General features: G+C 45.8%; 1 protein-coding gene across 1 annotated transcript in view; it reads left to right on the top strand.

Moving 5' to 3' along the window:
- The window catches only part of DENND2A (DENN domain containing 2A), a 56,897-nt gene that overhangs the window by 2,466 nt on the left and 30,953 nt on the right, over positions 1–23,478 (top strand). The window contains exons 2-3 of the mRNA XM_021552024.1: positions 19,831–19,929; positions 21,548–22,759. Coding sequence (XP_021407699.1) covers positions 19,859–19,929; positions 21,548–22,759 — 1,283 coding nt within the window. The 5' untranslated portion in view covers positions 19,831–19,858. The remainder of the gene's footprint in view (positions 1–19,830; positions 19,930–21,547; positions 22,760–23,478) is intronic.

Below are 23,478 nucleotides of genomic sequence, written 5' to 3'. Positions count from 1 at the left end.
AGCTGGTTCTCCCTTCCTTTTGTAACACCTGACATTTATTTCCTGACTGGAACTGTGTGGAAGCTGCTCTTTCCTAAGTGGAGGCCACACCAAGGGGAGAAAAGGCTGTGTAGTTCACCCTTAAGCCCACGGGAGTGGAGAAGAACCTGTCTTAAACTCTTGTTGAAGCTGGTTACTTGTGATGATTCAGAACTGGGGTGCAAGCTCTTTAGGGAAGCATTTTTCAGCGGAAGGATTAAAGTACTAGTGGCTGATATGTCTGTTGGCAGGATCCCAAGAGCTGGCTGGAAGAGGCCTCTACTATGAAAGAAATGCTGAAATAGGACTTTTAATGCACTTGCATAGCAGTTCCTTACAGGCTGAGAAGACTCTCCCGAGGGAAGGAGGGAGTGGGATGGAGCTGGAAAGAAATTTCTCGTTTCATTCAAGTCCTGGCAGTAAATGAGTTATCTTGGCTTTGCTTAGATACAGCTCAAATAACATTGTATGTGAGGTATCTGTGGGCACTGTTTTACAGCACAAAGCAGGAAAAGAGACCCTGTTTTCTTGACTGGAGCTCTGAAGTGCAGTGGAAAGGCCAATAGTACCTTGACCTTGCTTATGGGATTTTTTTTTTTTTCTGGTCTTCACCTTGGAGATGCGCTATCAGCTCCTGGAAATTGAAGCAAAGGCTGAAATGTGAGGAATGGTGTGTGGGGGTGGCTTCAGCCCCATATGACTGAGCTCCCAGCTTCATGAAGGCTGTGCTTTTGAAATGTTGTTGAAATGGCTGTGCTACATTGAAACCGTGGCTTCTGCAGGGCCCTTGGGTGACCTTGAAGTGGGTGCCTAAGACAGTCTGGAGTCCCTGAGTCTCTGCATCCTGGGATTTCAACCAAGGCCTGTGTCCTTTGGTGGGAGCTTAGCACAGAGCAGGCTGAGGATCAGTTCAAGGTTGATATAAAGCACTAAAAGGCATCAGCACTGTCTTACATAAATAAATAAATACTTAAGGTCCTGTAGGCTGGCCCTGTTCAAGATCTCTCCCAGTCTTTACATGGTTCACCACCCAACTGGGTCAAGGTGCTCTGTGGACATGGGACTGATGAGGTGAAAGTCATCAGTCCCCAGGCCTTTCCTAGTGAAAGCAGTGGATTCTTGTCTGCCACTCTCGTGAGTCTTCACCAGTTTATCTTCAGTGAGCTGGGAGCTCAGTTGGATCTCGTGGCAGCAAGACACCTTTGGGGCTCTGCCATCATGATGGTTCAGTCCCTGCTGTGCTGAGACAGCTCTGAGCACCTCTGAACCCTGTGATGTGGTTCCAGCCTGTCATCCTTGGAGCTGCTCCCAGGGACTGTGTTCTTGGGATAATCCTGGCTGGGGTGCTCCTGTGCTGAAACCCCTGAATTCATACTGCTCTGAGGCAAATACATTGCCCAAGCATTTTCTGGGCAAATGTGGGGTGCTGTGTGTGTGCAATGAAAACTCCAAAAGGGGGCTCATGGGAAATCTTCCTTGCAAGAAGTTTGAAACACTGTGACTCCTTTCTTTAATGCAGATAATGTCTATTGAGGACATAATTTCTATCTTTTTGGAAAACAGTACTGTCCCATGGTAAAGCTGAAGGAAGTCAAGCATAGTTGGAAGGGCAGAGGCTTGAAAGAGTCATGTCCTGCTGGAATGAATGCTGTGAGTGCTGGTATAATCTTCATTCTTTGCTTCAGTGCTTTTTCCCCTCCCCAGGTTAGGGAAACCAGCTGCAGCTGGCATGCTGTTACTTTCAAGGATTTAGCAAAGCAGATGCAAGAGTTAGTGGTGATTTAAGGTCAGTTTTTACTGACTAAACTTGTTAGGAGCTAGCACATCTCTGAGGCCTTCTTAGGGCAAGATTTTCATCCTAGTGCTGGGGCACTGCCAGTCAGCTTTGCTTGGGATCTTCTGGTTTCCTTGTTTTTACTGGCTGGCACAAACAAGAATTTGGCTTGACTGTTACCTGCATGTGCTGTTACACATGACCTTTGCTTAACGTGAGATGTATCTGGGTCTGCCTTCTAACAAACAATTCCTTGCCTGGGGTAAGTCTTGGGCTGCTCACTGGGAGTAGGAGGGGAGATGTTTGCACTGCAGGCAGAGCTCTGGCTCAGCCCTGTGCTGGGAACTGGCAGTGTTTGCGTGATGAAAGGGAGCAGAAGATGGCTTTTCCTGAGCTCTGCCTTTGCCCATACATGTGCTGGCCCAGGGCCAGGATGGAAACTCTGTCCTCATGAGCAGAGAGGGCGAGATGGGAGGAGCGAGAGATGAAGAGGGGCCCAGAAGCAGAGAGAGTTAAAATAAAAACACCAACTCACAGAGAGAAAAGCCTGTAACAGATGGCCCTGGCCGTCCCCTGCGCTCTCCATGCAGTTGGCTCCACGTGCAGTGCTGACAAGATCTCTAGAAACATGAGTAAGGGGCCTGGACCACTTTGGGATGTGTGATGGAAGATCAGAGTAAAAGGCAAAAGGAAGGAAGCTAGACAGGTAAGCCAGATGTGGTTCAGCCCTCTCTGTCACGCCTGAAGTGGACTCTGGGACTTGCTGCTACTGATGTAGCAGTGCCACTAATGCTGTGCCACTAATGCTGTGCCACTAATAAGGCAGGTGCTGCCATGTGAGCCATTGTAGGAGCACAGCTTTGTTTTCAAGTGTGCCATCCTTTAACTGTGGCCAGTCTTGCCTCCTCTGTAAAACAGCATTGCAAAAGCTGGTGGAGGTTTGTTCCACTGCCCTCATTCCCTGTAGAATATATACAGCAGAGAGCTGTTGATCTGAATGGAGCCTAGTGTAAAGATAGGTTCTGCCAGGAGGTGTTGGCAGCTGTAATTTCCAATGCCCATCTCATCAGGCATCATGGTAAGTAATCAGATTGGCTGAACAGTTTGGCATGTGGTGTTCTGATCTTGCTTGGAAAGGCTTTGCCTTGGTAGGATATCTGTATCTGTGCCTGGCAGAAAAGCTGGTCTTGTAGAAGCACTCACAAAAGCTTTGCTCTGAGCTCATTTGTAAATCTGGCCCAGACACTTAAAATGTCAAGAGCTGCTGATGGTTAAGGGGCACCTTGAGTGGGGAAAGGTGCCACCTCACTTGGAAGTGGCTGAAAGAGTTCTGGATGAGACCCTGCCAGACCTTGAGACTCCTGATCCTACAGATCCCAGAGAGCAGATGGCTCCTGGCCAAGTTCAAGCACGTAAGTTGTTTCTAGAAACTTACTGGGGACTCTGGCAACCCACTGGAGAGATTGTTTCAGGGAGCAAGACTTGCTGTTTCTTTGTAAGCAGAATAATTTTAAATGGCTAGATGCTCTGTGTTTTAATTAGATTTCCCTTTGAGAATAAAAGTGGTAAAGTGTTTCTGTGATCCTGCTACATTTAAATACTCTGTACTGTGCCCCCAGTCTGGCAAATCATTTAGGCAGACATGTAGGTCACGTGTATGCTTCAATCCACCCATCGGAATGCTCTGGCTCCCAGTGCAGTACAGCATTTCTGCTCTGGGAAGTTTGGAACTGGACTTCACACAGTCTGATTGAAGACAGTGATATGCTTTGAGCATAGACTTAAAATCAAGCATGTGCTTAGATGTTCTCTTCATCACAAGTGGTCTCTCACCCATTGTATTCTGTAGAATCATTTTATATTAGCAGCACCCTTGAAAGTGGATTTTTCTCTTCTTCGCCTGCAAGGCATCTTGCCAAGTGCTTGCTGATAAGCCCTGTCACTGTGAGCAGTTCAGGTGAGATGCTGTCACAGGCCTGGTATTTTGGAAGCATTGTGGATAGGCATGCATGTGGGAATGATTAAATCAACCCATCGGGGTGTCATCTGGAGAGGAACAAATGCTGAGCTTGCTCTGCAGGCGGGGGGAGGATGAGATCCCCCTCCAGTTTTTGCTGAAAGCTCTTCCCCTCTGCAGATGTGCAGCTGCTGTAGTTCTCTGCCAAAAGGCGGCCGTGACTTTCCGAGCTGGGGAACGTGCGCACATCTGTTTGCAGAGCAGAGCAGCACAGGGGCTCGGGTCTCCTGTCCCAGGGGATTATGTTTTCGTGATAGATAGTGCTGACTGTCATGGAGGGAAATGGCAAATTTCACGGGACACTGAGGGGGCACTTCATAAATATGAGTTTGCTTGCCAGTGTCAGCCAAGTGCCACCTTTCTAAATTAAAAAGGAAAGAGCTCCCAGAGACTTTTCAGACTATTGGAGATTTCTCTTTAAAAACATTAAGCCCCTGCAGAAGATGTGTTTCTGCATGCAAAAATACAATGTGTTTCAGCTGCAAAGGATGCTGTGATCCCAAAGGCTTCACAGGGCTTTTAGGTAAGAGCTGAGTCTTGGATTATCCAGATCTCAAGAGTGGCTTACTAGCAAAGGGAAATAAATGCCTCTTTACTAAAACTGAGAAGGAAGTCTCTGCACCAGCACATGTAGCCCTTCAAAAATCAACATCTGGCCAAAACTAGACCCTGGAGCATCCTCCACGATATACTGGTCCATGAGAATATTTTCCTTGAATGCAGAGAGTTTGGGATTAAGTAACTGGGAATCTGGTTTCCCTGCCTTGACATGCTAGGCTGCATGTACAGCAATCCCTAGTCAAATTCTACAAGACAATTTGTTACTGTAAAGAAATGTGTAAGCTATTGAGCTCTTTCCAGATGATGTCAGAAGCCCTGATCTATCTGGCTTTTGTTTCTCAGCTTTGTCAAACTCTGAGAGAAGCCTGAGAGGTTTCCTACTGGGAAATCAACACATGGTAACTGTTTTTGCATCAGATTTCTGTCTCTGTCCCCTGAGATTACTGTGAGCGACTCCACGTTGAGGTTTTGCCGTGGTGTCACCTCTCACATAACAATCCTGTACTTGTGGTGGTGAAGGATGCTGACAGCTATTGCTGCTTAGTCTGTGCTAAATCTTGCCCCATCAGTATCCTCTTGTTTGCACAGGAGGAAACTTTCCTTACAGGATGATTTAGCTTACTCAAATTCAGTGGGAAACCAAGGTTTTCCCCCTGTTAATTTCATAGATCCCTCCACTAGTCAAAGACAATTTTGGGTATGTTTCAAGGAAAATTAGGATCACCTCTAAAAGGCACAAATTTCATAAAATGTTGTCAGAATTTGATGAAGTGGTTTTCTGGTTGCTTGGGGTTTTTTAATAACCTATTCTGACATGTAATATATTGCTTCAGTTCTACTTGCTTAATGTTTGTTTGCATGGGGTAAAATAATTTTTCTCATCCAAAGCAATCTGGAAACATTGTCAGAAACAGAAACTTGGCATTTTAGAGCAGTGAAAGAATTCAGCTGACCAGCAACCACTGCAGGAATACAAATTCTATCTTTTTCTGTCTTCAAACCAGTGTTCCCAGATGTCTAACCCAGTCCCTCTTGCCATTCATAATCAAGGCAGCCTTTCATTAGAATTTTATCATTATTATTAATTTTATTATTATTACTATTATTTTATTATCAGTAGAATAAACTATGAATAACAAAATAATAGTAGGCTAGACTGTGTTTGGAAGGGATGCACAGGGATCATCTTGCCAAGGTTCCTGACCACTTCAGGGCAAAAGTTAAAGTATATTATTAAGGGCATTGACCAAATGCCTTTTACACACTCACAGGCATGGAACACTGTCCACCTCTAGGAAATCTGTTCCAATGTTTGGGCACCTCTTAGTAAAGAAATGCCTCCAAATGTCCAGTCTGAACCTCCCCTGCTGCAGCTTTGAACCATTCCCATGTCTACTGTCACTGGGTAGCAGGGAGAAGGGCTGAGCATCTCCCTCTGCATTTCCCTTGCTCAGGAAGCTGTAGAGAGCCATGAGAGGTGTTTTATTTTTACTTCAGGCTCCTGATCAAGATCTGCTCTTTGAAAAATCAAGCCTGACCACTGAGTTTGTTTTCTCTCCTTCTCTGTCTCTTTCCCTCTGTCTCTTTCTCTCTTTCCCTCTCTCTATCTCTCTCCCTGGAAACAGGTAATCACCAACCCATTCTTTTTTCCTGACACACTTCAGCACATCAGCTGTTTCACTGTCTCTGTTGCACATGTACCTTTTTTTTTTTTTAACATGTTGTTTACGGGGTATTTTTAATGTAGAAGATTTTAGTATGATTTGCTGTGAAATCCTTGAATGCAGAATTAAGCAGAAAAATGTATCATGCACCTTTTCTTAAGCAGCAGTTTCACAGAGTCAGCATGACTTGGTGATGCAGTGATGAAGCACAGTAAGAGGTGTGGATGTGGTCACCCAGAAGAACAAGGTGATGTCACTGTCATTGCTCCATTAACTTCAGCTGAGCAATGACCTCAAAGTGAGGTTAGGAGCTTTTTGATGCTTTGGAAGAAATTTAGTGGTATTGCTTTTTCAGTTTCATGATTGAATAAAAGAAAATTATAACTACTTGGAGAAAGGTGGCAGGGTAGCCCCATCTATGTTCTTCTCTCCTTTTCTCCCTTCAATAAAATAAAGGAGTGAAAGCCTAAATAGTATTTCAGCTCCTTGTAAAGGGAGGGTTTAACACACACCCCCTCAATTTAGCTAAATTTTGGTAAGTAATGTCACTTCACAGTAAAGAACCTGACTCTTGTAAGCTTCCTTCAGATTACCTCAGATGTTTTCTTGCAAGTTTCTTGCTGTTTGGTTTGGGGTTTTTTGGGGGCATACTGAATTTAGCTCAAACTTGGCAAAAATTATTTAAGTTATTCAGAAACCATAAGTAATTTGCTCATCCAGCAACATTTAAATCTGTTTGTGATTCATGCAAATTGAGTTGCTGAGACCATGCAGCTGCATTTCAAGTATGTGAGTGCATCTTGACCAGATAAGTTATTTTCTGGAGCATTTCTAATCAAGTAAGAGAAACAGGACTTTTATACTGTGGTTCAGAGTTTGTGAGATGCTACTTCAGGAGGAGAGAGTACTTTTAAAGCACAAATCACCTCTTGGGAGTATTCTTAGTTTTATATGATAATTATATTTGCAAACACTGTGCATCTCTAATATTCTTTTTGCTTGGGAAGGTGTATAAGCAAAGATAACTTCTTACTAACCTATTTTCAGGGCTGAAATGATTACTTATTTTAATATGAATGCAGTTAACCCATTTAGGGAAGATTTTTATTAAGTAAATGCTATGCAGTCTGAACATTTGAGTTATTACATGCTGAAGAGATGGAAAGAAAAATGCCTACTTGAATGCCAAACATTTTTCTTACCAATCAAGAAGTAAATTAAGTATAGCATTACTTAAGCTCTTCTTGTTCCTCTTCTAATAGAAGAAACTGTTTGGGGAATTTCTCCCTAAAAGATCAAGTTTAGGTTTCGTTTTCCAGTTATGACTGTAGTCATTCTCTTATCAGTAAAGAAAATACAGTTGTTATCAAATATCCATTGTGTTCAACTGCAGATAACTGAGGCAACATTGGGGAGCTTCTACCTTTGTATAAAGAACATGGTTCTGGTGAGGAATATCTAAAAAAATAAAATCCAGAAGAGGAGAGATTTAGATTAAATGTTAGGGGGGAATTCCTTATTGTGAGGCTGGTGATGCACTGCAAGAGGATGCCCTGCCCCTGGATGTTGTGGATGGCCTGTCCCTGGAAATGTTCAGGGCCAGGCTGGATGGGACTTTAAGCAGCCTGATCTAGTGAAAGTTGTCTTTGTCCATGGCCAGGCATTTAGAACCAGATGATCCTTAAGGTTCCTTCCAACCCAAAGCCTTCTGTAATCTAAGTGGCCTGTTCTTAGCCTGTGGAAAATGTGCATTTGCTGCAATCGCCGTCTTCTACAGAGAGAAAAACATTTACAGACAGACCTCTTTCCTGAGTCAGATCTTCAAAGCTGAGTGTGTAATGCTGATGCTTTTGGGACACTGGGGATGGGAATTTCACAGAGGAACTTGCAAATCATCAGTGTTATACCAGGTGGGTCACTCTAGTGCTGGCCCTCTACTGTGGGAGACCTCTTCTCTTGCCCTGCAGGAAACCTTTCTATTCTTTTAACATCACATGAGAACCTGTAAAAGAACCTGTCCAAAGCGGTTTTATGGACTTGAGCAGAAGGGGCTGTGCTTGTGTTTCTGTAGGTACCTCTGTGTTGGGGCTGAGCAGAAATTAGGTGAATGTGGAGGGTTGAAATGGACGCCACACCATAATCACTGCGGTCACCTTCAGTGCAGCTGGGATTTCCCCTTGCAGTGGACTGGAAATGGCATCTTTATGAGCATTTAAGATGAAAGGAGATGATGTTTATTGAATAGTTCAGGGTATAGGGCTTCTGCAAAGGGTTTAACTCCAGAAGATTCCTCATTTTATATTTTGTTCTGCGTCCTGTAAAACGCACCCTTGTGACACCCAGTAGTGCTTTGTAGTAATGAGTTTTTCCTGTGCACAATAAACAGTATCAGAGCCCAGTCCAGCACAACATCCAAACATCTTGGGTGGAGTATGCCCTAGTGGATACCCTGGATTACAAAACTTGGATGCACGTTCTCTGGGTTGGAAGCTTATGTACAAATAGCTCTGCTTCAGTTGTGAGATAAGGGCTGATGGAGACAATTGTACATGGGTGCTCTGCTTTTGCTCCATTATCCAGCAGTGTGATGTATGTGAAAGAAAGTAAACAATGGAAATTAAAGTCCTTTATGAATGTATTGGCTTCAGCACATCCCTTGGAAGAGAGTAGTGAACAATATGTGCTTGTTTGATACTCTCCAGTTTATAGGTTTTCTGCTGCAAGAAGCCCAGAGGAACACTTCAGCAAAGGAAAAAAAACAAATCTCCAAAATAAGTACTTTCATTTCATACGTATTTTTCATTTTTCTTTGGTTGGTTGGTTGGTTTTTTGTTTGGTTATGAAATAATTTTAAGCTTTTCAAAAATTGCACCCTGATCTCTCTGAAAGTGGAATGAAATTGGGAAGAAAATATTTTCTTTTTCTAATAGAGAAAATTTACAGCACTCTTCAGTATTTGCCAAGGCAGCATTATTGGTGGATTCATGGCCTCCCTAATAGCTTCCATGGAGCTGTTGAAGTTTGTTAGGCACTGTAGAATGACTAGGGACAAACTACAGTGGAAATGTGTTAGGGATAGCATAATTATAGATCTTCTTTTGGCAGCTATTTTTTTACTGCTTCCTTGCTGATCAGTTGGAGGAAGGCAAAAGAGTATCACTTGGGGAGGAAAATGTCTAGTAATAATGTTTTGAAAGATACTTTTTGTTGTTATTTTCCACAGAGAAAATGAGAGCGATTACTCACTTTTACAGTAATTCATTTTCTGTTATCATAGGATAATTCAGATTTGGAGGGATTACAGGGGGCCTGGACTCCAGCCTCCTTCTCAAATAGTTTCAGGTCTGAGCTCAAATTGCTCAGGGCTTTGGTTGGGTCTTGAAAATCTCCAGTAATGGAGACAGCAGGGCTGTTCCAGAGCTCTGTTTTCCTCATGGTGAAAAAAGCTCTTTTATCCCCATAGTGAAAAAAAGACTTTTCCTTATATCAAGTCTCTATGTTCCCTCTCATCTTGTCTCTCATCATACCAAGAGAAAAACCGCCAAGGAATTTGCTTCAGGTCATACACTGTGCTACTGCAGTGGTTTTGTTTTTATGAGAAAAAAAAAAAATTATTCAAAAGTCACAACAGAATGTGGAAATCTGTGTCATGTCTCTGAAAGGGATGGGGCACACAGGTGTCAGTTCAGGTCTGACCTGGACGTGCTTAGGTTTACAGCATCGCTGTGTCAGTCTGTCCTCCAAGCCGCCAGATGTGAGGAAGCTCTCTAGACATGTAATTATTTCTTCTGGAAGTTCCCTTTTCAGGGCTGTGATCTGTTATCTGAGACATCTCCCACATTAGCAAGCTCTGCCAGCCCTGTGGAGCTGGATCTGGAGCCTGATAAGCAGCAGAGTTTGCGTAGGTGCACGAAGGTGCAGAGAAATGCGCTCTTGATTTTCCCAGCCATACCTAGACCTGTCTCCTTTGCAGTTAGAGAAAAAGGAATGTGTGCTTACAATTCTTTGAAAATGTTAGCTGCTTCCACAGTCACAGAATCATTTAGATTGGCAGAGACCTCCAAGATAATGGAGTCCAACCATTAACCTAAAGCTGCCAAGTCAGCCACCACACCTTGTCCCTAAGCGCCACATGAGTACAATGTGGAGCTAATTCAGTCAAAGCTGGGACTTATTTGGGAGCTAAATAAAGAGATGGAACTGCAAGTGTAAGTGCAAGCCTAGTAGGAATGTTTGTTTAAAAAATTAAAAAAAAAATCTGATCCTCGATTGTGAAAATGGGTCTTAAACTTCAAAGTCATGTAGACACTTTTGAAAATTTTACCCTTCTCTATTTTATTTATTTCTTTCCCTGGGGCTTTTCTACCACAAAAAGTGGCAGAAGAATGTGCCACCAAGCCATCATGATACTTTACCAGCATTTTTGCCTGACAGTACCAGGAGATCAGATCTTTTCTCCCCTCTCTTACAAAGTTATATGATGAGAAGCTGTAGTGGAGCTCTGGGGCAGAGTGTATGGATGGTTACCTGCAACACTCTCCTCCTTCTGCTCTGCCCTTGGCTGGGGAGCCTTGGAAGAGCAAAGGGTCGTTCCTCACGTTGTTTTGTGCTCAGGTTGCCAAATTCCTGGTTACGGAGAGGGTGTGGGTGGACAAGCAACACAGTGATGTGAGTTGATTTTCTTTCTGTGTCTCTTCCTTGTCCAGTGGGATGGCACTTTGCCAGTGCTGGCAAACCCCTGTGCTGGTTTCCATCGCCTTCCAAACCCCCTCCTGTACCCAGGATCGCCCTGCGAGGGAGGGAGCACCAAACCGCCTGTGAAAGGGTGGAGGAGGAAGAGCGATTTTTCCCCAGGATTTGGGGGTTTTGGTAGGGCTTTTTCCCCGCTTTTATTGGCCGTGAGTGCAATGACCGCTTAACCACAGGGAGCGGGCCGGCTCCCTCCCCCACGCTTCCTCTCCCTGGCAAAGAAAAGTTGCTCAGATTTCCTCCCAACACGGGCGGATGGCGGCTCGCAGCTTCATTCCTCTCCATACAAAAGGAAGGGAAAAACTGCTCTCTGCACGGGCAGATGGCTGACTGTTTCCTGGCAGCTCCACTCCACTGTCCTTTTTCCCATTGTCCCGACACAAACACACGCACACACACACGCACGACACGCCCACCGAGAGCGGCTTTCCTTCTGGAAAAATAAATAAATGCGAGCCCTCCTTGCAGAGGTTTCTTCCTCCTTGGAGCTGTGTGAGCTTCCTCCTTGTGATGGCCAAATCTTGGGCAGCTCACGTGCTGCCTGGCCCTGCTCTCTGCTCAGGAAGGCTGAGCGAGGGGATGATGTGCTGGGCTGTGGTTGGAAGGCTTCCATAAAGAATAAGGTCTGCCATAAACAGGTTCTGCCTTTGTGATGGCCTAGATACGTGGGAGAGTGAGGGTAGGAGCAAGGAGGAGGTTGAAGGAGACACAGGGAACCGAAAAGCAATCTGTGGGTGACTCTTTGCTTGAGCTCAGAAGGTGATGCTGGATGGAGACAGACTGTAGTGGAAGGTCATGGACTTGGGGTGGGTACAGGAAGGGCTCATGGAGCATGCAGATGGTGCCCCAAGGTTGTGGTGATGGACACTTCAGGAAGCTGTGTGCTAAATCCTCATCAGGAGGGACGAGAGTCAGCATCCTGCAGGGTGAAGGCCACTGAAGGAGAGATTTGCTGAGACTCCATTTGTCTCCCTGATGATAACTTATTTTGGGAGAAGTTGAGGTTCTTCATTTTAATGCTCTCATTTCCTTTCTGAATGTGAGACAATTTGTCTTCCTGCCAGGAAACTCTGCAGAGTTGCTCCTCAAAGGGACCTCTTTGGGTCCCATTTATGTTAAAATAGCAGAGATTATCTCACCACATCAAAAATGAATTCTAGTGTGGTTCATGAGCTGAACACTATTTTTTAGTGACAGGTTGTTTCCTATGCTGTCAAATGTTTGGGTTTCTTATAAGCATAATAACCCTGAACTCTTTCCAATTCTTTTACACTGGAAGTGATTTACTGGTGTAGTAGGACTGGTATGTTTGTAACACAGCACTCCAATTAAAGGAGGGAAAGGCACCTACATCAGCTAGCTACACTGGTAGAAATGAGTATTTTCCAATTTCTTTTTTACTTTGTTGGGACCTGGAGCCAGTTCCACTGCATCTGGTGGAATCCTGTCTCTCTGTGGGCTGTTAGACGATTCTGCTGGCAGATGTGTGCTTGTGTGAATCTGGTCCATATTTATTTTGTTTTATTCATTATTGACCACAGTTGTCTTCTCTGTGGGTAGTTTCAAAGCCAAACAAACCAGATATGGATCACCATCTCCACTGGTGTAGTCTGCAGGCAAGGACACACCACCAGTGTCTTCTTCAGCCTTGACTTCAGGTAACTGAAGTTTCATTTATTAGGCTGCAAAGCAAAAGCAAATATTACCACCCCATCAAAGGGGATGAGCAAACCCACTGTGTGCACACAAACACACAAGACCTTAAACACAGGAAGATGATCTAGTAATGCCAGGAGCTGCCCCAGAAGGGGTGCCCTCATTTCTCAGGGTCTTGGTTTCCTCATCTGGAATTACAGGTTTCTTTTCAATCTTTTTTTAATTACTTCCTTGTAGAAAGCATAGCCTGAAACACATAATTCCTTGAAGCATTGCAATCATTTTAGCAGCCAGATTGGAAAATACTGAATCATTCTCTTCCTTTCCATGTGAATGTTTTCTTACTGTTTGTTAAGCTACCTGCAGGAGTTAAGACTCATCATGTCTCTAAGCAGTCATACAAATCATACTTGCCACCAGGATAAAGAGCAGTATTTACCTTCTATGCATGCAGGACTAAATCTGTGGGGGCAGGGAGTTAGAAAAAGAGTGTTTCTGGGTTTTTTGACAGGGTCGTGAAGCATCCCACCACTAACCCTGAAAATGCTGTGTTTTTCAGCTGAGGGTGTGTCTGCCTGAAGGAAACTGAAGAACTGTCGAATACCCTTTGAGTTGGTTTTTTTTTTCTGTTTGTTATGGGTTTAGAGGGAGGAACAAAGAGAAAATAAAACAATGGGAAATGTGGGGCAAGCTTAATAATAGTGGGTGCAACGAGCCCCGCCTTTAACAGGAGACAATTCATATTGTGAGACCCTGTTTTTGATTACTGTCTTCAGGTCAAGGTTTTATTTTTGTTTCAGTCTGTACTTTTCCATGCTGAGCATTGCCTCTGGCTCGATTACTTTCGAAAGCCTTCAGCCAAAATGGTTCAGCTGTTTTAGCGTGGAGCCTGGGGAGAAAATTGTTGCTGCTTCCCCTGTGTTTGAAAAGAAAATCAGGCTTTTCTTTTGTAAAAACTTATCTTCTGCTTTGAAACAGAAGTGCTGTTTGGATCAGGAATTTGTCCTTTCCCATTCCTGAGTCATCTCTACCCCAACTTTTCCAGGGCTCTGTGGGAAGAAAGTTTCAGCTGGCACATGGTCAGCAGAGGTGTTTAGAGCTACCTTGCTACCAGGTGTGCTGTCCTTCCAGCTCTCGGTGTCAGGCAGGTGATGCTGGTGTTATCCCTGTGGAGCTTGACCTACAACCTTCAGCAAATGGTTGGAGGAGGGAAGTAATGGACAGGAGGTGAGAGTAGTTTTTCAAGGGTCCATCTGCTTTACTACAGAATAAGGATAGTCTCAGGTTGAAGTTGGGACCTGGGGTGACCCCCTGATATTACCCACAGCAGGTTATGCTGGCTCCCTCTTCTCTTTGCTGAGGGTTAACTTCTTTACAAGATGAATCTTGTTGCCAGCCTTGGCAAAGGGGATTGGAATTCAATGATCTTCAAGGCCCCTTCCAGCCCAAATCATTCTATGATTCCTTCCATGTGTTTAAGTGCTCATTAGGTTTTCCCAGACAGGTGACTAATGTTGCTATCTGAGCAGAAAACTTTGTGCTTCCCCTCCTTTTATTTCTTTGCAGGTTTAGGGAGTTGAACCAGGCAGCTTGTGAGCCCGTCCTAGCTTGGAAGGGCTTTACAAGCATTGGAACTCATACAAAGCAAAAGCAAGAAGGGAGGAAAAAGTCAGCAGACCCTTAGCCAATGGCAGCCGTCAGATGTGACCAGGCATGTCTTTTACCAAGGGCAGGGATGGGGCCACCTTGCTGGCAGCCAGGGGAGGAGCAGGGCAGGCCCTTGAACCATGGTAATCCTTTCAGTCAGGTTAAAGACACATAAGCAGGCAGAGTTTGTTCTGTGTGCTTAGAGAGGGAGGAGGTCAGGAGACCAAATTATACTGTAAAGACATGTCCTAACACCCAGCCCAGATTTGCTGGATATGGCCAGTTCCTGCATTCCTCACATTGCAGCCTTGTTCCCCTGATGTGGGATGTTGCACAAAGGCAGAGGTTGTGGTACTTCGATTCCACTCAGGGTTTTTGAAAATACAGTTTGTTTTGACACATGGGATCCTCCTGACCCCCCTGGTAAGCCCTGTGGTGTAAGATAGGATAGATCAAAGGGAAAAGTTGGGACAGAGTGGGGTGAGGGGAGCAGGAGGCTGTGTGGGATCTGGCTCTAAAAGATGCTGTAGGAGCATGTTACTTCCCTGTTGTTGGTCCTTTATCAATACACTTTGCATAATTTTATCCTGCTTTTTTCTCTTTATGAGTTGGCCCTGATTATCTGGAATTATGTACAATTAGGATCCCATTACGAGTGTGATGAGCTGAGCAATCCTGCTGTTGGTGTCTTCAGTCTACACGAGATTCATGTAGCCAGGACAATCAGTGTCTGCAAAGAGGTCACCTTGCCCTAAACTGACTGTGCCCAGCACAGGGTGGCAGAGTAGCTGAGGTGGGAAGGCACCTCTGGAGGTGGCAAATACAGCCCCATGCTCAGAGTGTGGTCTTGTAGAGCAAGAAGCCTGTTCAGGATGTTACCCAGTTGGGTACTGGGTATCTCTAAGGGCAGAGCCTCCACCATCCCTCTGGTCTTAGTCACCCTCTTGTAAAAAGGTTTTTCCTTGCGAGTGAACTGACTGATCCTTTCTGAGAAGCCCTGCTGCTGTGGAGGTGACCCATCTACAGGTCTGGCCAGGAGAGGGAAGAAGTGGACTTTGTGTAAGTTGTCTGAGGAGAAGCTGTTTGGGCTGTCAGCTGGGGAAGGCTCATGGCACAGGTTGTAGGGCTCAAATTTGAGAAAATCCATGCATTACTGCTGGGTTGGTGTTGGGCACCTCGAGTAGGCACAAGATGTAAGCATCTTATTTCACCAAGGGAGCCTCTCCTGGCTCCTGGTGCCCTTCTCAGCTCTGGCTGCATCCCTGCTTGGCTCATGTCCTCCCTGCTGAGCAGGAGCTCTCTCCCTGAGGTTACACTCTGCCAGTGGCCTCAGGAAGGCAGCGTGTTGGTGCTGGGAACGTGGACACTGCCCGGTGCTGGGGCTGTGTGTGTGAGCACAGGCACGCATCCTCATGCCTGCTTCTTCCCCCAAAGGAAAACAGCCTCCAAACAGAGCAAGTGCTGGGGGAGGGAGCCTTGAAGGCTTTAACTGTTGGTTTCCCCTTACTCATGTTTTTCCTGTTAGTGTTTTGTCTTCTTGGCATCCTTCCTGTTCTTTATATGTGTATGTATGTTATATATTGTTGCCTCCTTTTTGCCGTCTTTGTGCTGCACCCTTTGTTGTGTAAAGCACCAGAGCAGGCATACGTGACTTGTAGGCTTTGGCTGCTCAGAGTTACTTGGGTTTTGAGCACCAAGGAGAAACATAGCATGGCCTTTTTTCTTCTTGAGAAGAGTTGGACCAGCTGCAGGTTGCTCTTGTTGCTGTGAAGCCTTGCTGTTCATATGCACCAGCAGTGTGGCTAGCATCTACTTGTGGACATGGATGAAATTTTTGCGAGATTGAGAGTAAACAGAGCAAAGGAAACCTTGAGATATGGCCTCCAGCGTGCAGCAAGTGTAATACTCATCCCCAAACCACCTTCGAGGTGTGCTTGGTTTGTTCCCCACAGACAAAACTGCAAAGATGGGAGGCCTGGGAGGTTTGCTGCCATTGCTGCCTGACCTTCTCAGAGGCAAACCCCCCCACGTGTGACCTGTGTGCTGGCTGTGTGCATTTCCAGTCATAGGGACTGCAGGGCCTTTGTGCTCCCCTGGCTTTCCTCGTTGTCTGGTGGCTGCACCAAGTGCAGTGGGCAAAGCTGGTGTCTTCCTCTCCCTGGAGGTCTTCCCCTGGAAGCCTTTTCTGCCCTTTGAGGGTGGGAGTGTGCCTCTTTTTTATTCACTGGTTGCTCTGGAAACATCTCATAGTATCCCGTGCCCTGAACCAGATGTGCGTACTCCAAAAGCACTTGGATCGGAAGTGGGGAAGAGGGCAATGGGGAAGGGGGGCGGGAGGAAAACTTAAATTAGAAGAAAGCCAAACAGCTATTGCTGGAGACAGATGATTACAGCTCATGTCAAGGCTGTTTCCTGCATGCCAATGATAGATCAGTAAACAAACGCCTCTCTGCGAACACAAAGCAGGCAGGAACTGTGTTTGGAAGAGAGAGGTCGGGCTAGGTCTCCCTTCACTTGGTAGCAGGAAGCCCCTATCACATGGCCCTGGGAATTGTGAGGCCGGGTGCATGTGGGAGATACGCCGAGAGGTTTCTGCTGGGAGACTTCACATCCTTCCCAGGGTCCAGCCAACAGGTTTGACAGCTTCCTCCTCTCCCTCTTTCCTCCCACCTCCTCCCCTGTCCTTCCTTTCCCAGTTTAATTTTGAAACACTATCAGATGACTGCTTTGTTCCCCCAAACAATGGCAGGGAATAAATTGCAGTGACAAGGTTCTCCAAATGGGGCTCAGTATCTTCTCTCCCCTTTCATGGCCTTGATGTCCTGCTCCAGGATCTACATGCCAGGTGCAGCGGCCTCAGGCTCGGGTTCTGTGGGGCTGTGCCTCCCATTGCTGGTAGAAAGTTCTTGTGTGGTTTTTAGAGAAAGCAGCAACCTGTCAAGAAGTACCAGCTTGATGAGTGGTGTATGTCCTTCTCGGGTCTCCTGCTTATGGAACTCAGCCCTGCTTCTTTCCTTTAGGCAGTTTGTAGAGCCCTGGTCACATTGCTCATGAAGCAGGAAAGCAAAGCATTTCAGATAACACTTCTCATCCTCTGGCAGGTCTCCCTTCCCCAGCCTTACACACGCTCTTTTGTGCTCTCTCCCCACTGCCCTCTGCCTTCCCCTCCTGTGCACAGAATCTCATTACCTCCCTTGTCGGAGACTGAGTTTGTATTGGGCCCCTTCTATGTGCTGCTTTGTCAGAAACTCTCAGTGAGCTGTAGCAGGTCACAGAGATACTCCAAAGGGCCTGAGCCAGCACATAGGGTAGTGTGTAGTTGATTGTAGGAGAGATGTGGGCAGTAGGAGGGACAAGAGTCCCCTTTGCCCTTAACAATGAATTCATGTTAGCTCTGTGTGCCTTGTGGAGCCAAAACTTGGAAAACAAAAGTAGATATTCTCTGTCTGCTGGAGGCAATTTGCCATTATTGCCATCACAATCCCTCTGGTCAGGTGTTGGCAATGCCTATGGGTCAGGCATGCAAGTTATTTCTAGTGATCTTATTATTGGAAGAAATGATCATATCACCTCTGAAGCTCTTCTGGGCTTGTACTTGGCCCCTGGAAATTATTTGATTGTTGGGCTTATTCAGAGGTACCTTTTTATTTTCTACTGTTTTATTCCAGAGGTGACTCTTTTTTCCCTCATGTGTCTTTTGACGTGTTTGGATAAATATTTACTCTTTTGAGCAGAACCAGCTAACGTGCTGTAGGGATCCTCTAGGTGATGTTGAGGGCACCATGTGTGCCCTGCTGCTCAGAGGGAAGGCACAGCTCCCCATGTATCTCCTAGGGATGACTTCACTCCCTCAGCAGGGTGTGTTGTCAGTGGGGGTGTCAGTAGGTAGCTGTCTGTTGTCACAGCTTTGGAAACTCCTGGACCACTCTTTAATCTGCCTAGCATGAGTGTTGCTTTGGTTACTCCAGCCACACTTGTGCCTAGAAGGGACAGACAACTCTCTTGGTTCCAAGTCATGCTCACCTGCTGCTTGCCGTGGTGCTCCTTTCCCGTGAGACTCGTGCCAAGCATCAGCACACATCTGCTGGTACCCAGATGTTCATTTTCAAGGCAGGCTGTTGGAAAAGGCCGAGAGATGGAGTTTCCTGATGGGAAAACTGAGTAATCTCATGAAGACAGAAGAGTGCATCCCCATTGAGCGTTCAGTGTTTCAGCAGGGCCATGGGGACTGTGTGTGTGGACACAAGAAATGTATTTCTCACTGCTAAAGGCAGAGATGAGGAGCTGCAAGGCACTGAATGAGTGCTGAGTGAAGAGACTGTCCCTGCTCTAGGGATGTTGTAAACCAAGTGCAGAGCAGACTCTGTTGCAGCTTTGCAGGAATCTGCTTTGGCTGCCTGGGTGAGTCATTCTTTGGCCACGAGTATGGTTAGTTTTTCATTATTTTCAATCCATAACAGTTAAGGGATGGATGAATAGATTTTGGTTCTTGGGCTGGTAAATTTTCTTGACAGTGTTGCAAAGCTGCTCTGTGTCTAGAAGTGAAGTGGGTGCTTGTTCCAGTTACTAATGAGGGAGAGAAGCCAAGGCAGTTTATTGTCTGGGAAAAGAGAGTCTGCTGAATGGTTAGCAATGAGCTGCCCCGAGTGTGTACACATTGAGTTGACCCAGAGTTCACTCCTCGCCTCAGGAACATTGCCAGTATGGAATAAAAGAAGGGAGAGAAAACTGTGAACAAACAAAACTGATTTCCCACCCCCACCCCCCTTTTCCTTTCTCTGCCCAAAAGCTTGAACAGCTTTTGTTCCTTACTGTTTCTGGTGTGGTGAGCTATATGTTTTTTTAATGACAAGAGGCACTTGGTCTTGTCAAATGCCAGGCATGGCAGGGCAGCCTCTGGCAGACCAGCTGGTGGAGATATCTGAGAGACTTTTCCAAGTATTGCCTACAAGATGGTGAGCCTGTTGTCATTGCAGTGCTTTACAGTAGTCAGACCATCCTGATAAGTGAGCAGAGATGGTGCTGCAGAGTTATTCTTCTATTTTCTATTTAACAAAAAAGAGCATTGCAGCACAATAAAATGGAGGTGGAGTCTGTTGTATTGGCTGGGTAGCAGTGGCACTCAAAGAGAGGGACAGTCATTCCAAGAGTGCTAGAAATCACGAGGCAAACAGAATGACTCATTTTTGTGAATGATTTATCTTATTCCCACAAGGAGTTGTCCTCTGAAATGAGATCAGTAGCAGGCTAACATGGCCCACCAGAGAGAAGACCTGCAGTTAAGTGTCTCTTCAGGCTAAAATGTTTTCTCATCCCAAGCTTTGAATGTTGTGACAGTGTTGTATGCCCAGCAGCCACTTCAGACTTGTGGCCTTAACACAGGTTGTTATAAAATTGTTTTTGATTTAGTCTTCTGCGAGGGGAAAAAATGTCTAAATCTGATGAGATTTTGACAGCAATGAAAGCCTTGTTGAAATGTTCTCCATATTTAATTCAAGGTGCAGCAATTGATGCTGAGTCAAAGACAATTTTTGCCCTCAAAAACTGTCAGCTCCTCACTGGGCTTCTGAGAGGTGTTGCTGTCACCCCTCTTCTCGGGGAGGAAGCCTGGGCTGTCTTCAGACAGCTGTCATGTTTTGCTTCAGCTCCTCTCCTGGATTTCAAGAAGTGTGTGTGTGTGTGTAGAAGGAAAAGAGGAGGATGCTGAGCAGAGAGCAATGCTTCTTCCTTGTGTCTGTCTGCAGGTGACCTGCTCCCCTGCTGTGTGCTGACATGATGACAGGAAGCAAGGCGGCCGATGTGAGCAGCAAGTCTGGGGGTGCTGTCTGCAAGTCTGTTGAGAGGTGAGAGCTTCCCATGTTCCACTGCCAGTGTGCTTTGCTTGTTTTATTATCCCCAGCACAAAGAAAACCAAAGGAATGAAACCTTCTCTCTGCTAGGAACTGTCCCTCTCTCCTCCCACATTAAAACACACCCCACAGGTCCCATCTTGCGATTCTGTGTATTAAATCATCCAGTCAAACTTCTAATATTCCAGACTCACAATGCTGGAAAAGGTCTGCCCCAAGGCAAGACCACTTGTGCTGATGATATCTCTGTCAATGTTTGCCCTGCCTGCACTTGAAGTATTTAAACCTGGAGACTCCTCAGCAGAGCCCCACCATCCCCACCCATAGCAGGGTGGCTTCTGCTCTGAGGTCCAACCACCATGGCACTGTGATGTCCAGCTTGGGAAAGACCATGGTGTTCACAGCACCAGCTCTCAACCAAAACACAATGTCACTGCCACAGCCAGGAGTTAAATATCTGTGAGGCTGAGGAAGAACAAGTGTGGCTCAGGTCCCATTTCTCAGAAGCCTGTCTCAGACTCACTGTGCACCACAACTGAGTCTGCAATGGCTGCCAGCACTGCTTAGCTCCAGGACAAAGCTCCAGGCCTGGCAGCACACAGGGTATCCCCACAGATGCTCTTACAGACTGCAAAGTTCTGGAAGAGACACAACTGACACATTTAAATTAATGGGGCAATTTCCCAAGTTGAATCTTAATGTTGGGATTGTGGTTAAATGGGACTAATTATATGGATTTGCATCCCAGTAATTACATTTTGTTGTTTGGTACTCTTTCCCAAGCCCAGGCAAACCTCAAAGACATGGCCTAGTGCTTCAGTTCAGAAATGTTTTGTGTTGGAATATCTGCTTGTTTAGCAGGATATTGACAAAATATCACAGTATTGATACCGTGGTACCACACACTTGGAAATCTCTAGACTAAGTATGTTTGGAATTTTTGTTGCACTTTGGACCCAAACAGTGAAGATGTTTCATCTGAGAATGTTGAATCTGGTTTGTGGGTGCTGTGGGACAGTGCCTGAGTGCATGGTGGGGCTAAGAGCGCATGTAGACTGGGATGGAAGAGCCCATAGAAATGGAATAGTAAAAGTGCAGTCTTTGGGCATCAGTATGCATTTGGGAAATATTAGGATGGACTGAGAGAGATCCTCTGAGCAGACACTACAGGAATGCCAGCTGCTTTCTCCTCTGTGTAACAGCAGTCATTTTGCTGTTGTTTGCAGGTGGTCCATTTTGCATTTGTTTGCTTAATGCCTGTTGGTGTCCAAAACTCTGCTGCACTTCTGCACACACACACACACACACACATTGGTGAAGCTCTCATTGGTATCAGCATGTCTGATGTACAAAAAATACCTCTCTTACCTGCAGCCTACTTCTTCCACAGAAAAAGACTCAGTTTCCAGCCTTGGTTTTAACGAGAGAAGAGCAGTATATTCTGGCTAGAAGGATCTTTCCCTGAGCATTGTCCCCTCTAAGCCTATGTCAAGTGCTTGGTTTGAGCATCCTCTGCCATCAACTTTATGAGTAAAGTTTGAGGAGCTCATGAACTAAACCAAGGATGAGCAATGGCAGTGAATGTTTCTTTCCTTTTCACCTTTGTATTCAGGATCAAGGTTGCAGATAAAAACAATACAGCAGCTGTGAAGGAATTAGAAAAACCTTTGTGTGGATTTTTGAGTGAGAAATGTTCTGAAGGTTCCTCTGTTGCCCTGGGTTTAACACCTGAAGCTGAACCAGTTTCTTCTGTGGTGAAGAACCCGCTGGGAGCCTTGGAGAACTTGATGCTGGATCCAAGGCTCGACTGCTTTCAGCAGAACATGCTTAGTCCTAAAATGATCATCAGTGACCCGTCTGTGGATCTGAATGTCAAAGAAAACAATAAAATCATCAGGAGACAGATAGGAGGCACTCAGAGTATACAGTCACCTGGAAAAATTGGCTTGAGAAATAAGTCCTTCAGCATCAAGGACAAAATTTCAGAATGGGAAGGGAAAAAGGAAACGCAGTCTGCTCCTCGCAGAGAGGAGGAGCCAGGAGTTAAAGAAGAGCACAGGATGCCTTGTGTAACTGAGAAGATGAGTGGGGAAGCAGTGGTAACTCGGAAAGCAGAGACCAAGAGACTTCAGAGCTGGGAACTGGAGTGCAAAGGGGCAGGCAAAGAGAATGAGCGGAAGGCAGGAACTCAGAAAGGCACAGGGCAAGCAGCAGAGCGAAAAGGGGAAGCGCAGAAGGATGATGAAATGGAGTTCAGCCCTGGAAAATGCAAGGAAGTGAAAGGTGGGAAGTGGGACATCCAGAAGGAGAACCTTTCAGTGCTTAGTCAGGTCAAGAAGCTAGAGCAGGCTTTGAAGGATGGCTCAGCAGAGCTGCAGCCGCAGTTGCCTGGTACTTACTATTCCCCACAGTGCTTGCAGGAGAAGGCTGCACAAGGGCACACTGCTCCCGAGGGCCATGAGGGCGTATGTGGGGCTGAGCTCAACAAAAGGCTTCTTGGCGTGGACTCTGAAATCAGTGAGCCAATTTTTGGGACTCTAGAAGAGATTAGAACGTCTCATGTGAAATCCAAGCACTGCACGGTGGAGAATGTGTACACAGAGCCGGGAGTGCCAGAGAAGAAGCCCTTCATCAACCCACTGCCCAAGCCTCGGCGGACTTTCAAACATGAGGGGGAAGAGGACTGGGTGCCCGCAGTTAGGAATAAAAGAAACTTACCCCCTCTGCCATCCATTCCTCCCCCTCCTCTGCCCTCCTCTCCTCCGCCATCAGCTGTCAGCAGGAGGCTCTGGAGCGGGAAGCACAAGAACAACGCTGACCACAGGTATTGGGGCTGTTTTTCATGAAGCTGTTGGGTCTTCATGGTAGAGTCCCACCTTCCCATCTCTCTCTGAGAGAGACAAATCTTCCCTTTTTGCTCAGAATCTCTAGCATAATCAGCACTCAGTCATGTCTCCAAGAATGTAGGAGTGGCCAGCACTACTCCACAGGGTGACTGTGGAGGGATAAGTCATGGCAGATTTAAGGTCACTGTATTACATGGCTTAACCTTCAAGCCCAAAATTGAGGCATTTGAGGTTTTGTTTTGGTTTTCTTAGGAGAAACTCTACCTAATTACAAAATGACCACAGCTGGTCTGGAACAGTGTTTGGAATGATACTCTCTAGTCACTACTGGAGCATTTTCACTGTCCATAGTAAACCTCAGTGAATCTGATGTGTATGTATTCTTCTGGAGTGTTTGCTTGCCTTTTATCCCCTCCCACGTGATTGTCAGATTGTCACATTTTTTTTGGGGTGGGGAATATAAAATATACGGATAAATTGTCACTTAAAGGTTTTTGGCTCTGTTGCAGAAAGGAAATCAAAACTTGCTAGATTTTCTCATGAAGGGCACAGTTTTACCCTTCCTACCATTCTGCAAGCAAGTTTTGGTTTTCTCTGCTGATCAGAGAGCTGATTTTGGGGCCCTCTTGCACTTTTCATGGGTGAGATCTGTGCTGTAAATGGGAGCTCTCATGTCCTAAGGTTCTGTGCAGTGTTC

The sequence above is a fragment of the Lonchura striata genome, chromosome 5, assembly GCF_046129695.1.
Source record: "Lonchura striata isolate bLonStr1 chromosome 5, bLonStr1.mat, whole genome shotgun sequence".
In the NCBI taxonomy this organism is placed as follows: Eukaryota; Metazoa; Chordata; class Aves; order Passeriformes; family Estrildidae; genus Lonchura; species Lonchura striata.
Note: the sequence above shows the minus strand (reverse complement) of the source record. Positions and strands in the feature narration are given on the sequence as shown.